Source organism: Callospermophilus lateralis, chromosome 1 (assembly GCF_048772815.1).
Source record: "Callospermophilus lateralis isolate mCalLat2 chromosome 1, mCalLat2.hap1, whole genome shotgun sequence".
NCBI lineage: Eukaryota > Metazoa > Chordata > Mammalia > Rodentia > Sciuridae > Callospermophilus > Callospermophilus lateralis.
In genome coordinates this window covers 116786625-116798166 of record NC_135305.1, presented here as the reverse complement: position 1 = coordinate 116798166, position 11542 = coordinate 116786625, and the positions used below count along the sequence as shown (strand labels likewise).

The following is an 11542-nucleotide window of genomic DNA, read 5'->3' as shown; positions in this document are numbered from 1 at the left end:
TGCATATGAAGCCAATGGTTTAGGTCCCAAATTTTTAAAAAGTGGACTGTTAAGCTCTTTGTCTCCCTCCACACACCCTGAGCAGAAAGCCTACCACCACCTCAAGGAAATAAACCCACAGTCAGTCCCTAGCAGATGACCGCTTGTGACATTGCAGAAATGCCCTGTAACCTGGAGTCCATGTTAACAAGAGAGGAAATCACATGGATGCTTCCACGGGCAAGCTGATGCAAAGCTCTTTGTAGGTTCTAAAGACCTTAACCAGACAGCAACGACAACATATAAAACACATACTTGATAAAATTGTATTTTTTTTTACAGTCATTTGTACAATTTGTTACAAAACCATAGACAACTATGACTTGTTTTAAATCATTTTTGGTCTGCAAATATGTAAAATCTGTGTGCAATTATCATGTATTTACAGGGCCTTGTGTTAGTCATTTTCAATGATTATTCCAACAATGTCACACTCTCAACATAAGACATGGCTTAAGATAAATATATTAGTAAATAAATATTTTGAGAACATATTTCCATAAATGAAATGTGCTGCTATACATATACAGAATATACATAAGTTGTTTTCTAGCTTTTAAAACATTTTTTTTAAAAAATGGTAATGTTGGAAAAAGAGCCCTTAGACCATTTTATTACAAAATCTTTACAGCAAAGTTTTTACAAAATATCTTTTAAGTGCTATGGGAGAAATTAAAACAAAACTTTTTAAAATAGTGCCTTGTTAGACCAACACAATAGAATTTATATATAAAGAATAGAAAAAGGCAGTTCTGTTTAAAAGACCATGCTCTTGATTAGTAATTCATTTTTAGACCTCATTAAAAAAGCATTAGCCCTGCCTGAACGTGAAGTAGGGACAATGAGCACATAGGGGAAGATCTGAGCAGTAGAATGGGGGAACTTAGGAAAATGGTGGGGGCTTCGGGTGGGGGAGGGGCTGAGTTAAACTAGCTTACTGGACCTGTGTCCACAAAGAGGTACCTCATTGGTCAGAACATCCAAACATCCATTTTCAGCTGGTTCTAGAACTCTTCAGTTTACATGGCTGACCTACACCCACGGCCGGGTCATAAGACCACACTCACTCCCTGACTCGGGGGATGTGGGGTTCTCAGTGTAAAGTGGGATGCTCTGTTTCCGTGGTTAAACCAACACCATGCCACTGAGAGTCCACGGAAAAAGGTACCTGTCACGATTATGGGAGTCTTAGAGCTTCAAAGAAGACATTTCTTTTGATTTAATTGTGACACAAGATAGTTGTTAATTTATTCTGGTGACCTCCCTGTCTGGTGAGTCAATACAAATTCAAAAGATGGTGGTTGACATTTTAAGTTTTTAAAATTTCATTTTTGCTTCTACTACAACAATTAAATATCCTTCTTTTGTCATCTGCAGCTATCACTCTTTCAAAACGAAATTGGATGCACGTAACAAATCCAGTGGCAGCCAGATTCTGTATTCCATCTATTTAATGCTTAAGGCTTTTGAGGAGTGGTTTCTAGCCAGGACTAAAGAAAGCTGCTTTGGGGGTATGGTTTCAGACAAGGAAGATAATATGCATTCAAAGGCATTAAAAACAAGAAAGCAAAACCACAAACAACAAAAATCTCAACAATGAGAAGCTGCTTTTTGCAGTTCATGTTAAAAGCCATACACCCCCCTTCCCTAAAACCATGTAATGCAAGCTGTTGTCCTGAGCAGCTGCTGCTCCTGGCCCCAGAAATAAAGGCAGCCCTGATCTCATGTCAACAGCTTAGGCGCTTCTCACACTCTCGCCAACAGGTGTGCTGGGACAGCTTGCAGGGAGCCACCCCCAAGGGACCATACCCCAGAGGCTGGAGGACAAATCTCTCCACAGTGAGTTCCTAAATGGCAAATGGCTCCATCCTTTGATGCTGGGATCAGTGTCAAATCCTAGCTAGAAATAAGTACATTTCCTAATCATAGACTGGGGTTTTAAAGAAAAAAGTATTATATAAAGAGATTTCTCATTGAAAATGTTCCAGTCTGTACTCTGGGTTGACTTCCTGTGAGCTGACTGTGAGTGGTAATAAGGGTTTCCTTGCAACCTAGGGTGGTCCCTATTTCCCCTACAGGAGGCCAGAGCTCAAGATTCCTATTCTGCAATGAACATTTAGACCAAACAGATAAAACTTTAAATGGCAACAAGTATCTGCTAAATGAATAAAAGCGACCAGAAATTACTTCACATGAAGGCTAATGTGATTAGTTGCTTTTTTTTTTTTTTTTAAGGACAACAAGGACTACATTGGACAAAAAGGATGACAATCCCTGATCTCAAGTAGTTTTAAATATTCTCTCCCTTTTAAAAATGAAACATCTTTAAAAAAAAAAGAAAAAAGAAACAAGTCTGGGTTCTTAAAACTCTCCCTCCCCCTTTTAAAAAAACAAAAGGCTGGAAAAATATACAAAACCCTACCCTTTGGGGTCTAAACTATCTGATAGTCTCTCTGTCTCATGGAGAATCAATACATAATAGTGCATTAGGTAGACAGGGTAGTAGACATTTATAGGCGAGATGAGCAATTTCAGCCACTAGGCAGAGGGCTGAAAAACCCTGAAGCAGTGCTTCCGTGGGGGGAAATGGAATAGGAAAAGCATCATTCGAATGGAGCTCAGTGCACACCCTGAGGGGTCTGAGAACTTGCCCCAGGAAGGCAGTCCAAGGAAGCAGCAGTCAAGGGGCATGGCCGCCCTCACAAACGTGCATGCGCACAGGCTTGCTCCAGCGTGCCCATCCCTTCTCCAAAGGGTAGTGTGCTGCTGGGTGAGCGCAGAGCACTCCTCCCAACCCCATCGGACACCAAGGCCACAAAACTACATTCCTCCTGGGTGTCTGCCCCATACACCCTGCTGAACCATTTCTGCAGCCAGTGGCAGGAAGCACAAAATATTTTTCCAAAGGATTCCAAAGTCAGGATCACAGAAGGGAGAGCTTCCTCTTCCCTGCCCCAGGGCTGAGAGTTCGTGTACAAGACTACATGAACACTGCCCTTATTATAATCTGGACCTCTGTCAAGACCAGGACCGGGAACTCTTTTTGCTTGGGATAATGACCCAAAGGGACCGACTGAGGATACTGGGCAGAATTGTCCCTCTTACCCTGGGGCTTCTATAGCAATGGCTCGACTCAGCTCTCCAGTGCTGCAGATTTTATGGCCTGGGCCTACTCCTCGCCATTTCCATCCTCTGCCTACAGGTGTGGGCTGGAGAGGCGTGGCTTCGGAGAGGACCTGACATTTTTTATGTTCAGATTTGCCACAAGAAAGAAAGGCAGCTTTGCATTGTTCCTCAGAGTTTGTACCCATATCAACTAGCTTTACTTCAAGTTTCTGGTTCATTTTCTAAGGCAGGTGTAGCCCTGAGCTTTTCAAAGGCCTGAGCTCCCTCAGGGGAGACAACAGTATCTACACATGATGTGGTTCATTTAATGCAGCAGTGATTTTTTTCTTTTTCAGCAAAAGGTGGCAGCTAGGGTTCTTTAAAATATATATTTAAATAACTTTTTACATTTACATATAATATTAAAAAAAAAAAAACAGAGAACTCAATCCCACACACCTTGGAACCCCAAGCACACACTCTACAAAACAAAAAAATAACATGTTATCAAAAGACGCAAAGGACTCAGAATTTTGTCTGTTGGTTTGCTAATGAGGGTGGGGGGGCTGTGGGGGAGTTGCCACAGGTGGCTCACATTTTGGGTTGAGAAAGAGGGCTCTCTTTATTACCACTTTTGTGTTTGTCAAAGCTAAAAAAAATTTTGTTTCTTGTTTTTGTTTTTAAGGAAGTCAGAGTTTGGAGTCTCCATAAATTTCCCAATTTCCAGATAAGAGTTCCTTCTGAGCTCAGGCTCCTGGGCTGCTGCTGTCTGGTGGGTGAGATCCCAGTCCTAGGAGAGAGAAGGAGAACACTCATTAAGGGAGGGAGGTGGCACTGCAGGTTTTGGAACAATGCATAGGGAATAGGAGAGGGACCCCAGGTACCTTGTCCTTTGTGATGGGCAGGCTCTTAGGAAGTGACAGTTCTGTCACATCGACTGTGTGCATGGTAACCACTGAAGCACAGCTCCTTTTCTGAGAGGAGCTCAGTGTATGCTAAGACCATCTCCCCCAGCCCCCGTATGTTTTCCTCATCCCAGAGCCTTCTGGAAGCCCTTAGATAGCATGCAAACACAATGTACAAAGTGATGTTAACTGACTGCTGGGTGCAGGCCCTGGGAAGAACAGGGAGGAAGAGCCCCTCACAAGCTTGCAGACCTTCCCACAAAGTAACCTTGGCTTGAGATGACTTAGGAAGTAAGCAGATGGTTCAAGAGTGACCCAGAAGGGGCTGGAGGGTCACCGGGTTGAGATCTGAAGAGGTCTGGAGGCAGAAATGAGCTTGGCTGGGACAGGCTGAAGGCCACAGCAGGGTACAGCAGAGAGCAAGGAGAACAGAACAGACAATGGTGGATGGGTCAGCAGGAGCCAAAACACAGACAACTGGGGGAGCAGTTTACATTTTTAAGATTCTAAAGGGAATGGCAAGTCACTAAAGGTCTTTCTAAAGACATCAACTAATGTTTCAAAAAAGAATATGGCTGGGGTTGTGGCTCAGTGGTAGAGCGCTTGCCTAGCATGTGTGAGGCCCTGGGTTGATTCTTAGCACCACATATGAACAAACAAATAAAGGTCTATCAATAACTAATGAAAAAAAAAAAAAAGATATTCTGCCTCCGAAGAGGAATAGAAGGCCAGGCCAGTTACAGAAGACCCATCAGAAGGCCACTGCACACTCTGGAGAAAGGAACACAGCTGGACAGAGGGGGGCAGCAATGAGGGATGCAGAGAAGATGCCGAACCCAAGATGCACTCTGGGGTGAATGCTTCTGTGGATATAACAGGCTGCGATGCTTATGAAGCATTTGGGGGAAGAGAGGACAACATCATGGAAACAGAGGGCTCAGGGGATCTAGAACTCGGGAGGTCGGGTAGGCACTGGAATGACATTTGGAAGTCATCAGGTGCAGGATGTTTAAAGCCAAGGGCTCAGAGAAAGTCCCTCAGAAGAGGATGGAGAAGAGACGCCATGGAAATGCCTACCCTGGCCTACTACTATCTTCTGCTCTCACCTGCAGCCTCAGTGGCTGGGGTGTTGGACTCCTGAGTGTCCTGGTGGGCAACAGGGAGGCCGACCCTGGTGGCACCTGCCTCCTCTGAAGGGCAGCCAGGCTGTAGCAGTACCTCAGCCTGGTGGCATGGAACCCGCTCCTCTTCCCTGGCTGTTGCCAGGCTCCTGTGGGGCCGCTGGGCATCTAGGCCCAGTGTCCCACTCCAGGGGCTGAGGCTGTGGGTCCCTTGGCAGTCTGGGGACAGGCCCAAGTCACAGTCCATGTCCTCCGGAATGATGGGGATGCGCTGGCTCAGGTCCCGGGCCCCTGGGGAGCAGCTGGGTGGGGGCTCCTCGGCGAGTGTGTACTGCACACTCACTGAGTAGTCCTCAGTGTAGCAGCCACTACCCCCGCCACCACTGTGGGCCACCTGCTTCTCTTCATAGAAGCAGCAGGGCAGGCCCTCATATTTCACCCCATCTGTCCTGGGCAAATGGTCTGGGTGGAGGCCATACAGGCCGAGGGAGCCTCTGGACTGTGGCTCTCCACCCACAGGGCCACAGCCCTCAAGGAGCAGAGCACCCAGGAGCAAGGTGCTGCCACCACTGGCTGCCCCTGCCCCAGGCCCCGGTGCAGAGGGCTGAGGCTCACAACAGCAGGCACATGAGGGCCCCTCCCGGCTCCCCTTCCAGGTCCTCCTGAGGTCCAGGGCAGCCCCAGGAGAAGCCTCAAGCCCCACTTCTGAGGTAGAGCTATTGGGCCCCCTGTGCTCCAGTGAGGAGTTGCTGCTGTAGTTCATCTCCAGGCTGCAGGTGGACAATTGGTCCCCTGAGGGAGAAGCAGGGCCCAGCCACGGTTCTCCCCTCCCAGCACCATAACTGTGTGCTGCCGGGAGCTCCTCGGGTGGCAGGGAGCCCTCAAGGCAAATGGCAGGCCCCCGGCCAGAGTTGCCCGAGGCCCCTGCCTCGCTGGTGCGGCAGGGGCTCCGGCTTCGGTAGATGAAGGGGTCATAGTCACTGCTGAGGGAGCTGCGGAAGGTGGAGCAGCTTCCGTACACACCCTGGTTGCTGACCTCAGTGCAGTCCACCACAGAGTCGCTAGAGGAGCAGTGGCACTGGCCAGAGCTGCTGCTGCTGCTGCTGTCACTGCCTGGGCAGTCGGCCAGGTAGCCACTGCACACTGAGCGGTGGCCGTGGTAGCAGCTGAAGCTGGAAGTGCTGCCGCTCTCCAGGTGGGAAGGCGGGGCCACGTGCACCACAGTGGGGAAGAGCAGGTTGCCGCTACCGCTGCCACTCACTGGAAAGGCACGGGAGGGGCCCCTGGGCGTGAGGCTGGGCAGAGGCTGGCCCTCCTGCTCCGGGTAGCTGAGGCCCTGGAAGTAGTAGTGTTGGTACATGGTCTCATACTGGGAGAAGCAAGCTGCCTTGGAGAAGCTGCGGCCACTGAACTTGGGCCTGCGGAAGGGGTGGGCTGGGGAGTAGGCCCGGTGCTCCAGACTACAGCGGTGAGTAGCCAGGGCGTGATCCAGGTGCAGGGGTGGGTAGCTGCGGATGTAGGTGGGGGTCTGTGGAGAATAGAGGCTCTGCTCCCCATGCCGGTCCATGGTGAGCAGCGTGACGGGGTTCCCGTGGGAGTCCATGCTTGTCCTTGTAGGGTAGGCTGGGATGGCATTGGTCCTGTGCACGCGGCCAGGGTAATGTACTGGCAGGGTCACCCTCTGCTGCCGACTACGTGCAAGGTTGCTGGTCTCCACACACACGGCACCCGGGTTTCCCTTTTGTTCTGGGGAGAGGTGGAGGAAATAAGGTAAGCAGGGCTGAGCATACTGGTGACAAAAGAAAGAAACTGAAGCAGCAAGCTGGGCCACGTCCTGGTGCCTATTCTCACACCCTGCCACATCCTAAGCTATCTCCAAACTCAGCTGTGCTGGCAGGGCCCAGCCTGCCTCCGTGTGGAAGGCAGTTACTCCCAAAGGGCTGTGTCTCTCCTCCCCACTGCTCGTCTGACAAGGGCACCCCCTCTACAGAAAGCAATAAGGACCCAGGATAAAAGTGCCTTCTTCCTGCCCCATAAGAGTGAGGCAGGAGCAGCGTTGCAAACCTGCCACATTCATTATGTTTTGTGGCCCCTGGGAACACCCTTGTGGTCTGAGCACAGCAGCATCATTACCGTCATCCCATTGAGACTGGGGGCTTCAGGCTGGAGAGGCCACAGGCCTTGTCCAAGGTCAGGAAGCTATTTAATGTGAAGCCTAAATTTGAACTTGGTGTGATTTTCTTGGTGTGCTGAAGATGGAACCCAGGACCCTGAGTGTGCCAGGCAAGTGCTCTACCACTGCGCTGCATCCCCAGCCCCTTAGGGAGTTTTTTTTTTTTTTTTTTAATATCTTTATTTTTATGTGGTACTGAGGATCCAACCCAGTGCCTCACACATGTGAGGCGGGCGCTCTACCACTGAGCTCCAGCTCCAGCCCCCTTCGGGTGGTTCTTAATGCCAAGCTTTTCTAAGGACTGTGTAGACAATCTCCAGAACCTAAGGCCACATGCCTCCAGTCAGAGGACAATGCTATGGTGGTCTCGCTTGCTCACTAGATTATGACATGTGTCATGCTCTTGCTAGGCACTAGGAAGGGACAGTGTTCTCCGACTTGACTCTTCACCAATGATTAAGGCAGGTGACAATTACCTATGATGTTGTGCCGACAGTGGGGGCAGGTGTGGTGCTGCAGCAGCCATGGGTCCACGCACTTCCTGTGAAACCGGTGAGTACAGGGGATGACCCGCAGCTCCTGGGAAGGGAGAGAGGGGACATAGCCTGAAGGGAGGACGTGGCGGGAGCAGCCTCACCTTCTGCCTCACACATACTTGCTTCTGTGGAGTCTGGCGTGGGCAGAGAACTCCTGCTCACTGTATTGGTGCGTTCCTGCTTCAGTTTGGACCCTAACCTTCCCCAAAGGCCCATGTGTTAAAGGCTGATCCCCAACTTGGCACTACCAGGGGTAGGGCCTAGCATTGGTCTTTTGGTCATTGCAGGCATGCCCTTGAAGGGGATTTGGGGACTCCAATCTCCCCTATCTTGCACCCTGGCCATGAGGTGAGAAGTTCTGCTTGGCCACAGCCTCCCATAAGGATGTGCTGCCTCGCCACAGAACCAAAGCAATGGGGACAACTGATCATGATCTGAAACCTCTGAAACTGAACCAAAACAAAGCTCTTCTAAGTTGATTCTATCAGGTACCTGTGGCAGCAATGGGCCGCTGACTAACATATTTCCCACTCTCCTCTGCCTCCAGCTATGGGTGAGCTCCACTCCCTAAAGCAGAGCCCAGGAGGGGGTCTAGGGAGAAGAAAACTACCCCTTCTTCAGCCTGAGCCCTCAGTGTGGAGGGAGTGGATGTCCACAGAAGCAGCTCCTTTCCTGGAGTTGGAGAGGATGTGAAGCCTGGGGTGTGAAAAGAGGGTCAGGAACACCCTAAGATATTATGCATCTGGAGTAGGGGGCATTGCCTCCAGGTACCCTAAGTGAGGATGATAGAAAGGGCGATGTCCAGGACTTGTGATTGACGGGGTGGGATGAAAGGTAGAGAGGGTGTCCCTTCTGTCAGTGGACCCCAAACACTATCAGCCTATGTGGAGAGAACACGATGGGGGTTTTAGGGGTGCAAAACCACCTCTGTGGTTCCTGAGCCTAAGCATCCTGCAAATCTGCCTTATCTGACCAAATTAATATCAAACCTTTGTGCCTGTCAGGGTGACAGAGGTCTACCTGTATTTTGATCTTTGTGGTCACCTAGAATGTTGGTCAGTCTCAGGCCCACATCACAAGTGCAGGCACAGGGAATGAGGCACTTGCTCAAGTTCACGAAACTAGAATCCAGAAACCGGGTTGGAACCCAGGCAGTCTCTACTCAGAGCCCATGCAGGAACCTGTCACTCCAAAAGACTCTGCAAAACTAAACTCATTGTCATCCAACAGGGGGGACACTTTCATCAAAGGGGCATCAAATGTCAACAATTCAAGTGGTTTACTTGAAATTGCTCCGCTTCCCCAGACCGTATGTGCACATTCATCTATCTATAGATGAAGCCACAGTGGCTAAATATTAGTGATGGGTGATTCTAGATGAATAATCTATGTCACTCATGTAATATTCTTATAACTTTCTTTTTAAGATTTTTAACTTTCGGGCTGGGGTTGTGGCTCAGTGGTACAGTATTCGCTTAGCAAATGCGAGGCCCTGGGTTCAATCCTCAGCACCACATAAAAGTAAATAAAATAAAATAAAGGTATTGTGTCCAACTACAACTAAAAAAAAAAAATTGTAACTTTCGAAAAAGAGCTGCAAGGAAAAGCAAAAAAGGGACAAGTTCCTTGTCTCTTTCCAAGTAAAAAACACCATATCAAGTATTAAGAAATTTTAGAAGAGTGATTCTGAAACAGAGCCAGCATGTGTGAATGTGGTTTTTTTTTTTTTTTTTTTTTTTGGGGTGTGTGTGTGTGTGTTAGTTACTGGGAATCAAACTCAAGGTCTTAAACATTCTGGGCAAGTGTTCCACCAGAGTCACATCCTTAGCCCTGTGAATATTCTTAAAACTAGACATTTTCTGTCCTACCATATGTTTCTGATCAATTTCTGAAATCACCTACATCTAGCTGGACCCTGTGGGGAGTGTTGTGTCCTCCCCAATCCTGGTGAGGGAATGGCTAGACTGTTCGGGCATCATCCCTTAGAAACCTCTGTGTTGACCCCTTTTAGGGTGTGGGGAAGACTGTGGCCCGAGTGTCTATGTTGATCTGCCACCTTCTCCCCACCCAAGACAGGCCCTGCCTCTGCCACTACCTCTCCGTCGATGTACTTCTCTAGGCAGATGGCACAGTCGGACGTGGAGCTGCTGCTGAGGGTGTCCAAGGCCCCGCAGCTTCCCTCCCGGCGCCCCTTGCTCTTGGAGTTGAACTTTCTAGTTTCCATCTTCTCCAGAGCCTGCACAGCCAGCCTGTTCATGGAATTCTGCAAGGCAGAACAGGGTCAGTGTTAAGAATCTGGTACATATTAACAGTGGTAGTTATCCTTGGGGCCATGGTACCTGATGTACTGGGACAGTCGCTATCAGGCCAGACAGATTTTTTTTGTCTTTTTCCCTTCGGTCCTGGAGATTTAACCTAGGGGCACTTAAACACTGAGCCGCACCTCCGGCCCGTTTTATTTTGAGACAGGACCTCACTAAGTTGCTTAGAGCCTTGCTCAGTTGTGGAGGCTGGTCTTAAACTTGCAATCCTCCTGTTTTAGCTTCCCGAGCTACTGGGATTATAGTGTGCACCACTGAGCCCGGCTGCCAGACAGATTTTTGAGAAACTTAAAACTCAGACAGCCACGGCAAATATTTTCCAGACCCCTGGAGTATCCATGATATCAGCCCAGGTTGTACTCGAGTGGCCCTGCTAGCCGAGGTCTTGCCTTTGAGGTGAAGGCAGGGCTCTCTCTGCCATTGCCCTGCTGCTTCCCAATACAGTGAGACTGCTTTACACTCCTTGTCTACAGTGGAGGAAGCTGTGAGGGTGAGGCAATGCATGAGTCTTGGCACAGACACAGGATGTGCTCAGTAAACATCAGCCCCTGTGGTCGGTGGTGGCCCTCACCCCTTGTGAGAACTTGGTGCGTCTCCTTGACGGACTTCTGCCAGCTGTGGCACTGTCTGTCTCTCAAGATGTTACACTGCTACATTTGAGAGTCTAGATTCCTGCTGGTCCTCTCACCACTCTCTACCCCCAAATCTTCCTTTCCTATAAGCACATAGTGACATGCTGGCTGGAGAATCACCAAGAGAGTCTGGTAGATGCGGACTTGGACTCGGCAGGCCGAGGGCCTGGGACTCTGTATTTCTAGTAAGCACTCAGGGGCCGCTGGTGCCAGATCTGCTTGAGAAGCCAAGTTCAAGGATTCTATAAGTACATTTAAACATTTCCTTTTAAAAACTAGCTGGAAATGTCCCCAGCGCTGGGCCTTTGCCCCTTTTGGAACAGTAAAGGCATAGTGCTGGGGAGCAGCTGGGAGTTTGGACCCTCAAACTAGTAGGCTGATGATCGAGAGCCCTGACTTTCACCAGCAACAGAGTAATGAGGTCAGTGTTCTGGGACTGCTCTGAGGGATTACCTGACTACGTCGCTGCTTCAGCTTGATTTTGACAAGGAGGATGAGGCAGACCAAGGAGACCACGACAAAGAATGCCAGGAAGATGCCCATGTCAAAGTACTCGGTGGGTTGCTTGAACAGAAGACAAACACGGTCAGTCAGACTCCATTCAGCCAGTAACAGGCACAGGGGGTAAGTGTTCCCACTGTGTGCAGGAAGCTCCTGGGGTTCTGTTCACGTCACACGGTGCACTCAGTGTGGCTGGGGGAGGCCTGTAG

General features: G+C 49.3%; 1 protein-coding gene across 1 annotated transcript in view; it reads right to left on the bottom strand.

Annotated features, from left to right (window-relative positions):
• Nucleotides 1-388: 388 nt before the first annotated feature.
• Nucleotides 389-11542, bottom strand: part of Znrf3 (zinc and ring finger 3) — a 150738-nt gene continuing 139584 nt past the window's right edge. The window contains exons 5-9 of the mRNA XM_076865105.1: nt 11286-11396; nt 9975-10142; nt 7820-7922; nt 5156-6916; nt 389-3934 (exon numbers count right to left, since the gene is read on the bottom strand). Of these exons, the coding sequence (XP_076721220.1) occupies nt 3891-3934; nt 5156-6916; nt 7820-7922; nt 9975-10142; nt 11286-11396 (2187 nt within the window). The 3' untranslated portion in view covers nt 389-3890. The remainder of the gene's footprint in view (nt 3935-5155; nt 6917-7819; nt 7923-9974; nt 10143-11285; nt 11397-11542) is intronic.